This window comes from Xiphophorus hellerii, chromosome 11 (assembly GCF_003331165.1).
Source record: "Xiphophorus hellerii strain 12219 chromosome 11, Xiphophorus_hellerii-4.1, whole genome shotgun sequence".
In the NCBI taxonomy this organism is placed as follows: domain Eukaryota; kingdom Metazoa; phylum Chordata; class Actinopteri; order Cyprinodontiformes; family Poeciliidae; genus Xiphophorus; species Xiphophorus hellerii.
The window spans coordinates 13,172,066-13,188,984 of record NC_045682.1 but is presented as its reverse complement, the minus strand read 5'-3'; the positions used below and the strand labels follow the sequence as shown (position 1 = coordinate 13,188,984).

General features: G+C 38.3%; 1 protein-coding gene across 1 annotated transcript; it reads left to right on the top strand.

Annotated features, from left to right (window-relative positions):
* On the top strand, nt 1-13,490 carry gucy2d (guanylate cyclase 2D, retinal). Its single transcript, XM_032575735.1, has 18 exons — nt 1-1,008; nt 1,088-1,389; nt 1,485-1,857; nt 1,949-2,033; nt 2,119-2,230; nt 2,318-2,437; nt 2,539-2,619; nt 3,306-3,482; nt 3,568-3,724; nt 3,823-3,972; nt 4,142-4,290; nt 4,368-4,525; nt 5,937-6,129; nt 7,350-7,524; nt 8,513-8,611; nt 9,267-9,361; nt 9,450-9,532; nt 11,328-13,490. The coding sequence occupies exons 1-18, from the start codon at nt 135-137 to the stop codon at nt 11,410-11,412; spliced, it is 3,468 nt and encodes a 1,155-aa protein (XP_032431626.1). The 5' UTR covers nt 1-134; the 3' UTR covers nt 11,413-13,490.
* The last annotated feature ends 3,429 nt before the right edge of the window (nt 13,491-16,919 follow it).

Sequence of the window (16,919 nt, the reverse complement as noted above, 5' to 3'; positions counted from 1 at the left end):
GTCTTCCACCTTTGGACTAGAGGCCTGCAGAGTGCCAAGGGAAGTAATCCCAGAACCAAAGAAAATCTCACCCACCATTGTAAACTCTCAGTTCACCTTCTGTGTCTGAGGCATCATTGAAGCTGGATGTGAAAATGACAAATCAGAGAGACCCTCAATGTCTGCACAACCTAGCCTACCACCCACGATGGAGGCACCACTCAGTTAAAGTGATAAGAAAGAGGCATATATGGACGGTGACTACAAATAGTTTTGCTGGCTGTAGAAAGACTCAGCTATCATCAGCACCATTATCACTGTCATCAAAATCCTTGTCATCAACACCACAGTTGCCATCATCCCCAGTGCAGCAAACCAGAAGATCAAGGGGGAACTGGTTTTATCTCCTATTACTCATGATCTCATTACTTCCTTGTCAAGCGTGGGCAACCACTTTCAAGGTGGCCCTGGTTGGACCTTGGACATGTGACATCTTATACTCTAAGGCTCTCCCTGACTTGGCAGCCCGCCTTGCCACCAGCCGTATAAACAAGAACCCCTACCTTAACAAAGGCTACTGGTATGACTACACATTGATTAATGAGGACTGCAAGTCAACTCGTGCCCTTGTTCGCTTTGCTGATCTAGAAGGTTACGGTGCTGCTTTCTTGGGTCCTGCTAACCCAGGCTACTGCTCCTCTGCTGCTTTGTATGCAAAAGAGTGGGATGTTGGGATTCTGTCTTGGGGTTGTCTCAAACCCAACATGAAGACAAGAGACATGTACCCTACCTTCCTAAGACCACTGCCATTGTCTGCCCATGTAATTTTTACTGTGTTAAGGTATTTTCGATGGGCTCATGTGGCCATCATCTCAGAAGAAACTGATATTTGGGAAGCCACAGGACAGGAGTTAGCCACTTCACTCAGGGATCTTGGCCTACCTGTCAACCCTGTAATCACAATGGAGAGTGATAAGGATGGGCCTCGGAGAGCTCTGACAAGAGTGAGGGAAGCAGATCGAGTTAGAGGTAAGATGCACTTTACTCAGAAGTCAAGAACTTAAGCCCATGCAAACTGTGCAAACTTGTTTTGTTAATCTTTTTGCAGTAATCATCATGTGCATGCCCTCTGTCCTGATTGGTGGCCAAGCCCAGTACCAACTCCTGACAACAGCCTTAGCTATGCGTATGATAGACCGTGGCTATGTTTTTATTACCTATGACACGCTTCTGTATTCCCTACCATACAAAGACGCAAACTACTACATGCTAGGAAATGATACCAAGCTCCGAAAAGCCTATGATGGAGTTCTCACCATCACCATGGAGTCTGGGGAACGCGATTTCTATGAGGCCTTCAGAGAGGCTCAAAACACCTATGAAATCCGCAGCAGTACTCCACCAGAACAGGTAAGACTTGTTGAGGAATCTAATTATTGAAAGCAAGACACCAAAGTTAACAAAGCATTCTTCCTAAAATGTGTTGTCTGACTGCCCTTTGTTAGGTTTCTCCATTCTTTGGCACCATTTACAACATGATGTACTATATTGCTATGGCTGCTGAACAAGCCCGCACAAGTGGAGACCGTTGGGTATCAGGTGCTGTCCTGGGAGAGAGTGAGGGAGGCTTTGAATTTGAAGGATTCAATCAGCAGCTGCAGGCAGGAAGAAACGGTGAAGGGATGCAGGCTGGCTATGTAGTGCTGGACTACAGCGGCATGGGCACCTCGCTCTACTCCACACATTTTCTTCATGGTAGTCACACAGACGGCAAGACAGGAGGCTTGCAATATCTTGGTCGCTCAGTTCACTTTGCAGGCAGCACTCCCTACACAGATTCAAGTTGCTGGTTTAGCCCGTACTTTGCTTGCACTGGAGGTCAGTGTGTTAGCAGACTAGCATCCATACACTGATGTAATAAATGTGGTAATTTACACAAACGTTTGTTCCTTTTTTTTTCTTTCCAAAGGGATGGATATAATCACATTCTTTTTTCTATTCCTGTTATTCATTTCTTTGGTGGGAGGTGTAGTAAACATCTTTCTTTACTTGAAGTAGGTATAACAGAGTAGGAAAATTACATTTCAGCTTGCTCAGTATTTGTGCTTTCTTAATTATACATGATGTTTTTGTGCACAGGAAACAAGGCAAAGTTGGGTTCAGCTTTGGGAGTAATGGAAACGGTGGCTCATCGAAGGTGATCCTGACTCTTGATGATCTGGTTTTTATCAATACTCAAGTCAGCAAACGGGTCAGTCTCACTGAATCAAAACTGACACCTCTTTGCATTTCCAAATGATTTGCTCTGGCATTACCTTTTTTTCCTCTGTGTGAGCAGAAGCTAAATGATGAAAGTATCATGAAAAGCCAAGGCGACATGAAGACACCTCACCACTCTGTGTCTGGCCGTAGCTACCTAGCCTCCACTCCGGACAGTTCAAACGTTGCTGTGTTTGAGGTAAGAAAATCACACCACGCCAGATGTAATGGATATGTTTCCCACTTTTAGTTCTGTCTGGAGCCTCTGACATTCAAAATGATGCTTATTTTATCTTACAGGGTGACTGGGTTTGGTTGAAGAAAAGTCCCACAGGAACAGTTTCTAGTGTGAATGGCAGCACAGAGGTAGTCTTTGTGAAAGTAAGTGAGCTCTTGAAGTTTGGTCTTGACACATTCTGGGCAGAACCTTTTTATATAATGTGGTGTCAGAGAAATATGAAGGTGGTGTGCTTCAGTAGGAGAGATATGTGAGGGCTTCCAAGGTGTCCAAGAAAATGTCCTGGCCAGAAAGAACTTTGTTCTTGTTCTTTCAGCCTCTGGCAGAAGAAGAAAGTTTTCTGTTTTTGCCAGGTAGACGCGTTGGCCTTGAGGATGTTTGTGTGAGAAAGATTTAATGAGATACAAATCAGAAGTTTAAAAAATTAACAGTTTGTCAACCCTTTTAAATGAGAAATCTTTTACTTTTTCACATGAACTCCCAAATTATGGCAACTTTTCTGTTGTTTTTTTCCCCTTTTGTAACCTGGATGTTTAGATTTTAGAGTAATGATGATATGCAAGGTTAAATTGCATCTTAAGATGGAAGATGCCATGATAGTTGATTTCTTTATATATATAAAAAATTTGGCAAACTGAAAAAGTTGTATTTGTATTCGCATTTCAAAATGACTGAACTTGGGAATCTTTGTGTTCATTGATGTGGAATCTCCATCTTTGATAAACCAAATAATTTAACAACAATACTAAATACTTTTTGGTCACAAAAGAGCAGAGCACAGTGGTTTTGTAAAACATTGAAAAAGTGTTGCTTTTTCCCCCCCTTTCAGCTAAGGGAGATGAGGCACGAGAACCTAAATCTTTTCCTGGGACTGTTCTTTGACTCGGGGATCTTTGGCATTGTTACTGAGCACTGCAGCAGGGGAAGTCTGGAGGATTTGCTGGGCAACGAAGAAGTGCGTCTTGATTGGATGTTCAAGTCTTCCTTGTTAATGGATCTGATCAGGGTAAGAAAGAGTTCTCTCTGTTTTATTTTACACATGACCAGGTTGTCTCATTACATATATTTTTATTTTTTTTTATTATCATCAGGGAATGAAGTACCTGCATCACCGCAGCATCATCCATGGGCGGCTCAAATCCCGTAACTGTGTGGTGGATGGGCGGTTTGTGCTGAAGGTGACAGATTATGGGTTTAATGAAATATTGATTGCACAAAGCATAGACACTGATGATGAAAAGCCTGAGGGTGAGAACACTTACAAGTTTGGAATAAAAAAGTTTCTTTATTTACTTATGCATGACAATTTGCTTATCTATGGTTGTGCATTTTTGTCCAATAAAAAGACTTGCTCTGGTCGGCTCCGGAGCTGCTGCGAGACCCAAGTCTAAGGAGGAAAGGAACTTTCTTTGGTGACGTTTACAGTTTCTCCATCATTGTGCAGGAGATTGTCTCTCGCTCTTCGCCTTTCTGCATGCTGGATATGCCTCCCAAGGGTGAGTAACGTCAGGCAAGATGGTGGTAGATTTTAAGTAATTTTATATATCTAAGGTCTTTCTAAAAATCCTCCTCGTACGAGACAAGGACTCTTAAACTAAACTGTTCCCTTTCATTTCTTCTGTGTTGTGTGTGTCTAATATTTTGTTCGTTTTTTTGTGTTGACAGAGATTATCAACAAGGTTAAAGACCCTCCACCTCTGTGTCGCCCCATTATATCAGTGGAGGAGGCCCCTGTAGAAGTAATTCAGTTAATGAAACAAGCCTGGAGTGAAGATCCGGATAAGAGACCAACCTTTGAGGATATCTTCAAGCAGGTAAAAATCTGAAAATACGTTAATTTGGGATTCTATAATGAACTGAAACTTACTGGGAACCAACCTTCTCATGACAGTTCAAGCACAAAGGAAAGAAGACTAATATTATAGACTCTATGTTGCGGATGTTGGAGCAATACTCCTCTAACTTGGAGGATCTCATCAGAGAGAGGACGGAGGAGCTCGAGCTGGAGAGACAGAAAACAGATCAACTGGTGGCTCAGATGTTGCCCAAGTAAGTATTCATTATGTGAAAACATTACAAAGACATGATGCTATACTCAAAACTTCAGTTGACAACGAGCTACAGATTAAAACAGATGCAAAGGAGGAACATTTTCACTACCAAGTGATAAAAATTAAGTGATGCTGCTTAGTCATAGTGATAGAAAGTCAAATGCTGCATCATTAAAGTGACTGATGGCAATGCAGTTTTTTTTCATTGTGCCCACCTTAAGTTTGTTTTTGTGTGCAAAAATGCACAAACTTCCTAACAGACAAGGCTCTCTTTGTCCTGAAGCAACAGAAGATCCATTTGTGTTTCATGTCATTGAACATAATTTCTATTCGGATAATATAGAATCGTAAAATAAAATTATATATATATATATATATACCAGTCCACATCGGTGTTAAGTGATTATGCTCCAAAAATGTGAATTATTTTGCTGACAGGGTTGTGTTAATTCATTTGACTCAAATTAACAGGGTTAGGTTATGGGTTTGACTCTGTAAAAGTAACTACTTTCTAAACATAAAAGCCAACTAAAATGTAGGATTAGAAAAATCCATAACCCGGATTACTAAATAACTAATATTTTGTTATATTTTGTTCACTCTGCTCCCTCTTCAAGGAACTTGTTATAAGGAACTTTTAGATCAACTGAACCCATTTTGTTTTATGCTTTTAAATTTAAACAAAAAATTATTGAGGCCGATTCTATGAGCCTGTTTTTTATAGCTTGACATTGACTTTTAACTGTGTATTTTTCTGTGTTGTATTTGTTGCTATCTCTTGGCTAGGACTTCCTTGAAAAAAAAGATTTTTAATCTCAATGGGGTTTTTTGTCCTAGTAAAATAAAGGCTAAATAGTAATAATAAAAAATTGGGTCAAAATTAATTCATTTTATTTTTATTTTAATTGGAATGAAGCAATGTAAAGATGACAGCCTCGTCATGTATGAAAAGACTCGACAAAGATCTGAATTTGGAAACCAAAATAAATAGGCTCAAAAATTGAAATAACTTTTCAATTAAAACTGCTACAAAATGACAAAGATAATAAACACAAATAAATATAGATTCATAGCTTGTCTGCTAGTTGAATTTATGACAAATATTTTGGTCAAAGTGTAAATGTTGAAAATGGCTAGCACTAGCTAGCTAACTACTTAGAAGCTAAAATGCTAATATTATCTTAATGCGAATAAACTCACTCTTTAGAGTGAAGAAACATCATCAATGTGTTCAATGAAGTCTGATTAGATTGTAGTATAGTTACATTTAGTGGCCATTGAAGAATGATGAAGCTAATTAGTCACATTTTGTTGAAGTTTTGAAAACACAACTGCAATAGTTGTTAAGAGACCCGAGCGGTGTGTCGGCGCTACAAGCTCGCCTTTCAGCCTTCCTGTCCGTCTTCCAGGACTGTGGCCCAGGCGCTGAAGCTCGGCAAGCCCGTGGAGCCGGAACATTTCAGTGTAGTCACGCTGTACTTCAGTGACATCGTGGGTTTTACAACCATCTCCGCGCTCAGTGAGCCCATCGAGGTGGTCGACCTGCTCAACGACCTCTACACGCTTTTTGACGCCATCATCCCACTGCACGACGTCTACAAGGTCAGCATTTATGGGCTGTTTGCAGCGTTTAGTAAGACTTTATTCTCAATTTAGCATTTTTTTTTGAGTAGTATTGTTTGCATGTCAGAGGAAACTCAAATATTGCTACTTTTTAAAAATGTTTTTGAAGGTAACAAACAACTATTTTACATTGTGTGACGCATGGAATCAAATGATAACCCTTATATCTGAAATGGATTTTGTTCTTTATATTATCTGTTTAATTATTATACAGTGTTATATATGAGTGGATCATAACTTTTTTGCTTTTGACCTACATCACCTCAATCAGACAAATGGCGTCCCTCTGTAAATCTCTCAAACATTGATCTGAGGCTCCTTAAACACGACCATGAAATTATACTTTAAAAAAAAATTGTTAAAAACTGATATACTTCTGGAAAGAGGAATAATAAAATGTGGTGGTGGCCATTATTTCATTTTTTTAATTTAATGTCTGAATATTATTTCAACCAACCCATGCAGTGTTTAATGATACAAAGAGTTGAAAACCTTCTATAATACCATTACATTGTGTAAAACCTAAGAATATAGATGTTCTCTGTAGTAAGGAAAGGAAACTCATCTTGTTTGACCTAAAATAAGAAATTAAAAATAGGCTTTGTCATTTTGAAATTGATTACACAGTTCCTGTTTGTATTTTTCATTTAAATGTGGCCAGTACCCAGCAGCAGATATGGAGTTACTGCCATTAATATTGCCTTTAAAGGAATAAAATACTTCATAACACATTAGTGATTTTTCTTTTGAATGCAGGACAAGGCAGGAGGAGTAGCATCTGACTGTTGGGTTGATTAGCTGATTTCTATTTTTTTTCACGTGTGTTACTGATGTTAGTAGAAATTGTTGGATGATGATACAATGCACTGTTTGTACTCTCCATATCTTGTATGGACTGATATTTGATGTTGTTTTGGCACACTGTATTGCCCCTCATTTTTAAAACTCCTGAGTTTTAATGTCTTTCTTACTTTTTTAATAATTGCCCCTTGGGACTTGAATAAAGCTGAACATGAATTAGCTCTTTAATCAGATATATTTATATTTATTATTTCAAGACAGATGTTCCTTATTTGACACCTATTGGTATTGAGTTGACATTATCTTCACTTGTTAGTTTTCTAATTGTCTTTAAATGAAGGTTGAGACAAAAATCCCGCTCTTGTGTTTGTTCACTTCTTCATTTTTGTGGTGCTCAGGTGGAAACCATTGGAGATGCGTACATGGTGGCCTCTGGAGTTCCCACCAGGAATGGCAATCGTCATGCAGCAGAGATGGCCAACATGTCCCTTCATATTTTGAGCCTGATTGGGAGCTTCAAGGCTAGACACATGCCTGACCTGAAACTCCGGCTCCGTGTTGGCCTGCACTCCGGTGAGCATCAAGTTACTACTTTCTGTTCAGTAATAAAGTCCCAACATTACAACTGCACACCTTGAAATAGCATCTGGACAATTCCTTAAAACAAATGATTGCATTTTGTGTTCAGCGAGCTCTCATGACTTCATGGTTTGCAGCATATACAAACAATGGATCAGAGTTTTCCAAAGCTCTTTTTCAATTATCTAACATGCTTGGCTGCTGCACATATTTATATAGATTAATTTCTCAGATTGATGCATCGTCTGAGAATAAAAATAGCCTTAACTTAAAGACATACCTCTTCTTTGTGTCTCCACTTAGCAAATATTTCCCTTCTTTTATTGCATCTACAAAAACTTACAAAAGCAAAACAATACAATTTTATAAGAAAAGGATCATCCTATCACAGTTTAGCTTTACTTCAGATTTTGTAACACCAGGAAGCTTTAGAAACTATAGGGGAATAAATGAAGAAACTAATCCAAAACATGTTTCAGAAGTAAAAAAATAAAACACAACAAAAAGGCAGGTCATTCAGAGAAAACTTTAAATAAAAGTAAATGATCTCAGTATCATTGAGCCAAAGCGTAATGATCTTTTTCAAGGACCACTAAGAACTGAACCAAAGCTTTGGAAAGTCATTCAGAAATCCCACGGATTCAAAAAAGCGGTACTGTGCAATATTGGATAAAATCAACCTAAACTCCACTTCAGAGTGAATAAGAGTTAAAGAGGAATCTGAGTCCCCAAGCTGCTAAGTCAAGGAGATATTTTTACCTCTTTTATCCTCGTCTGAAACGTGTTCCTGGAACGGTGAAACACTATCCACTTAGAGTGCTGTCATCCTATTAAGACACCGCACACGCTGGACGTCTGACATGGCCCAATGCATTTCTGTTCTCTCCCGGTTAGGTTAGAACGCCATCTGCATTTATGAAAATGCATGTTTATAAACATCTATAGTTACGTATATGTGTTATTCTACATACGACAATCACAGGTCCAGTCGTAGCAGGAGTGGTCGGCCTGACGATGCCTCGGTACTGTCTGTTCGGAGACACGGTCAACACCACATCTCGAATGGAGTCCACCAGTTTGCGTAAGTATCTTTAGATGGCTGCATTAATTTTCTACAAAAAAAATTTATGAGCGTCCTGGGCTGGAGGACAGGTGTATGGCAGTCCGAGTACACGTTGCCTGAGGTTAAACAGGGCTTTAAGTGAGCGGTACCTGCTAATCCTTTAACACTATCAACAGAATTAAAGGGCATGTTGAAGTTTTGGGATAAATGCCAATAATTACCACATTTATATTAATCAAACTCCGTGTACATTCAAATTTAGGCATAAAGCTGAGGATTTACTGTGAAAGTTCTTGTGGCCTTTTAATACATGAAAATTTTTAAGACTTTCCCTACAAGCTACAGTTTATGAGATGTAACTTTTTTGGAATTTAACCAGATGCTTTTGTTTGCTAATTTAAACCATATGGTGGATATTCAGGGATGAACAGATGTGTAGTCAGAAACTGCCCAGTAATGATCTACTGCCACCAAGTGGAGGAAAAACAAACAAACAACCAATCTAACCTCATATCACTGTCATCAGCTTCGGCTTCCCAACTGTGTCCCAATGTACTTACAATTTGAGTAGCATCTATAAAGATAGATTATCCCAACACAAAGAGTTTCTATGTGGATATGTCATAAAGCAATTTCCCTACTCTGAAATGATGTTTCTTCTGCACATGCATAGCTTACAGAATCCATGTGAACCAAACAACAGTTGATCTCCTGAACAGCTTGAATATGGGATACAAGATTCAGGTCAGAGGTCTGACAGAGTTAAAGGTATGTACACTGAAAGACTGACTTTTTAATAATGTGAGAAAAACTGTAAGTCCTTTAGAAGTTAACGCAAACTGTGATCTGATTTTAGGGAAAAGGTATTGAGACCACCTACTGGCTGGTGGGGAAGGAAGGTTTTAACAAGCCTCTGCCAGTTCCCATCGAGACCAAAGAGTAAGAAAACCTTTTGTTTGCTCCCCCAAAATACCTAAACGTTATTTGTCTCGGTGAACTCTTCCTTCCAGAGGTATAGAAGATTTTGTGGCTGCTAATGGCCCCTTCTAGGATCTGCGAGCGCTTAAGATAATTTCAATTGAGTTTCAAATGAGTTACAAATGCATCAGTTGAACACATCTGAATGTTAGGATAACAGTTTTAACTGAAATCCTGTAGTTTTAGCTCCCTGTGCCAATGTGCAGGATAGTTTTATTTGCATTGTAAATGTTTAGAAATAGATCAGTGAGAAATACTGCTTTTACTTCTCCTACTACTACAAAATAGTTTTTTTCTTTTCATGTCTGATTTAGGTCCAACCTCAATATGCAAAAATGTATTCTGTAAATATATATTAAAGTGAATATACTAGATATATTTTGAAAGGCTAACCATATTTATTTGCATAATTGACTTAAGTGACAGAAACGTTAATTGTAAATCTGGGAGTTTCTGAACAAACCACGTTTACTTTCATACTTGTGAACACATTTCAAATAATTTTTTTTAAATCGACTACCTTATCCTGCTAGTTTAGAACTCAATAAATTGTCATCATGAAGGAAAACCTTCTGATTAGGAAATAAGTCTGTCATGCACCAGAACCAAGAAAAAAGCTCAACTGGAATCAAATACAATCTGATCACTTTGTTTTTAGACTCAGTTGCTTAATGGTTTTCCACTAATTTTATTTTGCCTTCGCACACCTGCAACAGAGACATGAAATCCGTCTTGGCGATGTCATTCATCCTTTCCATCCATTTTTTTTCTTTTAAAGTTAGGTATTTAGAAGTTTAAATTATGCACAGAAATACTTCTGTTTCAATTTCAGAGACATAAACTGACATAATTTGTCATAAAATCATGTCTTTCAGCAGCTAATGAAACTCCAACTATTTATGCTGAGTTTCTTTCAGAAGTCTTCCTGGTAGTAGTTTGTTTGTTTTATGTTTTGTTGCTTCAATTGATCCCTAATTAGTATAATCATTTAATTTCAACTCAAGTGTTAAATTTTAAATCTTAAAATAAATATATTTGGAATCCTTTGTGTCTAATACGTAATAAAATGAGTTGCTGACCAATGTGTTTTACCCTTAAGATTGATTATTAATAGATATCAGACTGATAAGAAAAATAATTTTGTTAATGTGACTAAAAGGAATTTTAAAACAAATATAAACAGCCTTACAGTTGTTACCTTTAATGGTTTGTTTCATTAATACTTTTATGTTTTGTAAAGTATCTGTGAGTTGTATTGTGAACAAACAACATAAACCCTTTTTCAGAAGGGGTTTATTTTCTCTAGTAATGTTGAACCTACTTTACTAGAATATAGTTTTTAATAATACTTAGACTTATATTTTGAGTAGTTTCTTTAAGTGTTAATTTGAAAAGACAGTGTGATACATTAGTGGAAATTACTTTTGCTTTAGTCTAAACAAGTAATTGAGGCTTTTATTTTTGAAGAATATAAGTCCTAATTTGTAACTCTTCTGACCACCAGTGTAGGTTTTCATTCCTTATTATAATAATAAGTGTTATTATTATAAAGTGAAGTGACTGATGTGATTGTCACACAAAATATATCCTATCATAGAATCAGTTTAATTAGTTTTCCTCACTGGTTCAGTGTAGAACAAGCTGTGTTAAATGGAGAGTTGAAAAATGTTCACTCCTGCTGTGTATTCCTACTAAATATGCCGTTTAGTCCTGTATTCTCCTCACAGATGCATAAAAACTGCTTTTCCTCTTACAGCGGTGTCAATCATGGTATCGGGCTGGAAGAGATCCCTCCAGACAGAAGACAAAAATTCCTGGATCGACTGAAGAAGGCGAACTAGGCCGGGATCAGGGGCTGATGTTCGAGATCTGGGAAAAGTCATGTTTCTACCACGCCAAAGACGTGCGCGTAACGGGAAGCAGCAAACCCAGGAAACAGAAGCGCATCTGGAACCAGTGATTTTCACATTATGCGTTTTTTGCATTAGTAGTGAGATCACAGCACTTCAATGAAGAATCCAGACTCCTCTGTGCAAAAAGGAGGCAAGCAGAAAAGGATCTTCAATTGATTTCACATCAGTTGTTTTTGAACCAAAAATGCATAAAATACAGCAAGGTCTTTCATGCACATAGCAGGTCTAAGGTGTCAGACAACCACCCAGAAATAAGAGATATCTAGCACTGCGTACCATGTGTTTGGTAGCTGTGCTTCTTTTACTGTACGTATTCCTACTTTTGTGCGTTATAAAGATATTGATCAGATTTTGTCAGCAGCCCAAAAGCTCAGTTCTCCCAACTGCACTTCAGAAGCCCTCATTGTCAAAACTACACATATATTAGACATCAACTCCTATTACTATGAGTTTCATTAGGATTTATTTATCAGCGCCTGGCTCAGTCCGGGTAGTTGAGGAATACTCCGGTCTTTGCAGTACAAATCACAAAGTGGAGTAGATTGTTTATGTGGCATTTCATTTTGAAATTATCTAACATAATCTAAAAGAAGTAAACTAAATTCCCCTGGTGTAAAGTATCTGCAAAGACAGAACAGAAAACGCTTCAGGGACCCTCTCACCATCCAGTACCTGTAACAAAACTGCCAAAATGCTCCATCCCACTGCTTCTGTGGTTTCAAGTCTTTTCAAATGACATGCCAGGGAAAGTGCTGGAGTCTAGCGCCCCCACCTGTTGACTGAAAAATGGCTACATTAGCTTGCACTTACAGATTAGATGCATTTGTCTCCCCAAAAGTACCACCTATAACTTTTATTTTGGCAAGCAGTTAAATCAAATAGATGTTTTTGATCATTTTATGTTAAATTCTCATATTAGTACCCTGATACTGTAACACTGTGTTTTCATTCAGGGTTATCATTTAGTGAGAATTTACTGTATGATCTCAGCCTATTGAGAACATGCGTTTTAAGCACTTTCCGAAGCGACTCACAGTGTTGTTTTTGATGGTGTGCATACTGCTGTAAGCGCTGTATCCTATATATGGCCGCTTGGTTTCATCAGTGCCGTTCCTCTATAGGCAGTCTGTTACAGTAGCATGCTTCATGCATGGCTGATTGCAGGCCTTTATTTAATACAGCATGTTTCTTCCACAATGATGCGCAGATCTTTAGAGTCAATTGGCTGAAATGATCGTTTCCCATGCTCTGCTTCAGCGGGCTAAACTCGATGGATCTCCGTCGCTCAGAGGGAAATGTCCGTGTGTCTTTTCTTCAACCTAGAACTTCTGCTTGGACTCCTCAAGGTTTTTTCTTTGGCTTAATTTGTATATAATGTAAATGTGTACATAGTTTGTGTCCTGCACAATTAGGTTTTTTTTTTGTTTGTTTGATTTTTCTGCTTGGATTTCCTAATTATTTGACTGAACTGGAGATGCAAACAAATCCCAACGGTTCAGTCACAGTCTGCCACAAATCTTATACTGATGTATCAGCAGGCAGGCGATGTCAAGTTATGAACTTCTTCTTAAAAACAGGCTGCAGACTTTTTTTTTGGCAGCTTGCTGATTATCACTTTTGACCTTGCTGCAGTAGTTTAGTGTATAGAGACAAAAACAAAAAACAAAAAAACCTGGACGCCTGATGACTTAATTATCAGGCTGCATATGATGTATTACACACCATTAACTGTTTAGCAGTTCTGACTCTTTCAAGCACGATTAAACCCATGACAAAGAGAAAATCCTGAATCAAGATGAGCAACATGGGAGGAGTGGTCTTTTCTTTCATTGATGGGTATCTGAACAGCAACATGATTAATCCTATTTTAAAGGCAATACCTGTTCTTTTTTTTTTTTTTTTTTTTTTAGATTTATAACCAATTTGCCAAACAGGTAGGTCACGTCAAAACTGAATGGACTGCATTGTTCATTTTGAAAGTGATCTCAGTGTGTTTCTGTAAATAAATTATGGTTTTAGTGAAGATTGTGTCCTCTTATGTCTGACTCGCTGCCCACCATCAGTTCTGCAGAGGCTCATCTCCCAAGTGGCGGCCTGACAGTTGCCTGAATCAATAAAAACGCTCAGTGATGCCAGTACATCAGTGTTAAAATGGCTAAAGAACTGCATTTAAACATGTCACAAGTAATATATTTCCTGTGGAGCCCAATCTCTCAGACAGTCGTGGCTAATTATTAGTTCTTGTTTTGTCTCTGTGAGCCTCAGTGATTCTGCTTTACGGTGGAAAATACTCTTAAAGACATAAGAATGGATCTTAAACAACACAATATCTACAAGAGCCTGTGCGAGATCATTTTAAGAGGTTATCCTCTGAGATATGCTATATTTTACACTCTCACCATCTTAAATGTTGTTTGCACAGTTTGTTTTTTTGTGGCGTCTTTTTGCTGATTGGAGTTCCAGTACCTGACCAGAAATGCGTATTTGCATACATAGATCTTCTACTTGTGTTTGGCATTTAATACTGACCTATAAGTTACCCAAACCTTGTAGGACTCGAGAGATGAGCCAATGTTGTGTCCTCATAGTTATCCAAGCAACAAGCCAAGTTTAACCTGGACGGGTTCCGAGCTATGTGTCATTAAAAACTTCATTTGTTGTTGTTTTGTTTGTTGAACCTTTTTAAAATAACCCCCAGAAATGAAATTGCTTGTGGGACTTGAAATATTATAGCATCAGTGAAGAGATTTCCAAACACCTTTAGACTGAAAACATGGACCAAAGGTTAAAGGTCGACGCCTGTCTCTGGTCCTGCTTTTTGTCTTCTAGTTCCAACAGGCCTAACGTATTAATCTGTAGATACCGTCCATGATTGATTCCTCCTTTTTGCCCTCCCACTTCATTGTCATTGTTCTTTGCTTTTTAAAAACACGCACTCCACACAGTTGTGGTTTTTATTTGGGAATTTGCCCAGGGCAGCATTAAAAGGGACATGAATGAGCTGCAGTTAAAATAAAACGCATGCTACAATCATGTCCCGATTAAGTGCTGTGCTGCTTTTATGCACATGCACTGATGAGACGATAGCACCACCGTGTGTTGAGTTGGCACCCCCGGCTTGCTGCTGGGATTTGGGAGCCTATACTATCTGCTTTCAGCAAAACTGCCCTGCAGTCTATCCCACTCCAGAAAGTTATCTCACACAAATTATGCACCTGTTAGATTTGAAACCAGAGGTCTAGCGCAGAGCAGATGGAGGCAGTCATTGTTGAAAGAAAGCCAATAAATTTGGTCTGAAGACATGGGGAAGATAGAAAACATGTGCAAGAACGTTCTTGAGTGGAAACTGCTATATCTCACCCTGAACACATCAACTTGCCCAGTGATTGTTGGTGGCGGCAGCATCACATTACATGTATGCACTGCAATATTTTGATCTGTTCCGTTAAAAACAAAAAGATTAAGATTTTAAGCGCTGTCACACCTGAAAGTCATGTGAAATTGATTCAAGCATCTCATACATAGTTATTGTTTCCAGTTCCCAGATGCAAACTGAAATAGGTTTCGTTAGATGCATAATGAGTGAATGTTTAAACTTCCATAATAAAAAGTTAATAGTTATTCAGCAGTGATGATAGCCGAGGGTAGAAGGTCCTGCATAACTTTAGATTGGCACAGATTTAATTGATCAGCTCCACCTGTATGCTAAACTGTTATTGGCAACATCTGATACATTCCTGATCAGCTGGTGGCTGAAATAAAATCTTTAAGTTTATATTAAACAGAGCTATACAATGATAAGCAACTTGCTTAATTACACAACAGTAAAACAGTATAATTAGATAGCTATGGTTACAATAAAACAACAGGCCATATGCTCACCACTATGCAGGATGTTCTGTAAACTTTTCCTCTCTAATAAGCATTTAGAGGTTGAATGACAGAACATAGAGGCCGCAGACAAAATTCGACCTCTGGAACAACATGTTCAGCTGCTCCGTTCCTGTTTTTGTGAAATCAAGAAGCTGAATTAATAAACACAAACTGCCTGTTCCTCTGCACGGTCGTGAGAGCGTTCCCCGGTTAAACCCCAGCCAAGCAGCCGCCCGGTTAGGTTTTATTTTATTTTATTTTATTATTTTTTTTCTACCTACACACCGGCTTGGAGATGCCAGCTTTCCTGCGTCAAGTTTAACAAGGGCGATTCCGGAAATCATGCGACGGTCTTGCACAATAAAAGCACGAATAGGTAAGCTATTAACCTGATGACCCTGCACACCTGGACTACACTTTAGCATATTTTTAGCATATTCCAGTTTCACAAGCGGATTACTGAGAAGACATAAGATCATATTTGCACCCTAATACACAATTTAAAATGGAGCAACTGCTACTCCTATAGAAAAATGACTTTCAACATTTATGTATTTATTTCAGTAGCCTGCCCACACAACCTTTTATGCCTGATATTCTGAAATGCATGAAACAAAGAGGTAAATAAATGACACACTTTATTTGTTTACTTAAATATGTTCTCCTTTTTTGTCCTTCAAAGCATCCAATTTCGAGGGAGTTACATTTAGCTCCACTCACAAGGATCACTTATATATGTTACAATTTATCCGTTTCCTAAAACCATTGACACTGAAAAACTTGTTTTACTATATCAAATCACTTTTTTTGTAAGTTGTACCATGACAACATAGATTAATAAAACTCTAAAGATTCTGTTAAGGTACTTGGATTTGGTGGAGCTTTGCTGAAAACAACTGTGATCTCTGTCAACATGCAACCTTTTAATTTAGCTCGGAGCTCATCTACAAACGTGTTTTCTCTCCCAGTTGAAGCCACTAGAGGAAACAACACAATGCACCTGGCTGTCCTCTGTCGCTACACACTTAACTAGATTGAATTGCCTTTTTTTTCTGATTTGAATTGGTGCTACATAAATAAACTGAATTGAATTTTACTTATTTGAAATGTGCTTTGCCTTTTTTGTTTTTGTCTCCCACCTTAACATGACAGAGATATAATAAAACATAAAATTCTGTTTTTGGTCTGTTGGAGATTTCGGTGTGCCATGCTAAGGTTATTAGAAATTCTGGCCTCTCCTTAGAAAACAGTGTGAGGTATATTTACTGTAGGGATGTACAAAGTGAGAAATGGGGGACGATTGTGGCCCCTCTAAATGACTTCATGCAATTGTATAATGTGGGTGGAAGCACATGCGGTTGATGTAGACGGACTCATTTTCATCTTTTATCTTTCTTTCACATGTCCGCACATGTGAAAGGAAGTGGTGTCGGTATAGACGTCAAAACTGTCTCAAGACCTGGGCCCCCCATTCTCACTCTGCACTGCATTTATATCTTCAGCAGAACCACAATTGAACATGTATTAATTTTCGAAAGTTTGAATTGGGAAAAGACTTTATT

Coding starts and splice junctions, on each gene's coding strand:
- gucy2d (XM_032575735.1), top strand. CDS start 135: ATGACAAATCAGAGAGACCCTCAATGTCTGCACAACCTAGCCTACCAC. Junction 1,390..1,484: donor GCAGTACTCCACCAGAACAG/GTAAGACTTGTT, acceptor GCCCTTTGTTAG/GTTTCTCCATTCTTTGGCAC. Junction 7,525..8,512: donor CCGTGTTGGCCTGCACTCCG/GTGAGCATCAAG, acceptor CGACAATCACAG/GTCCAGTCGTAGCAGGAGTG.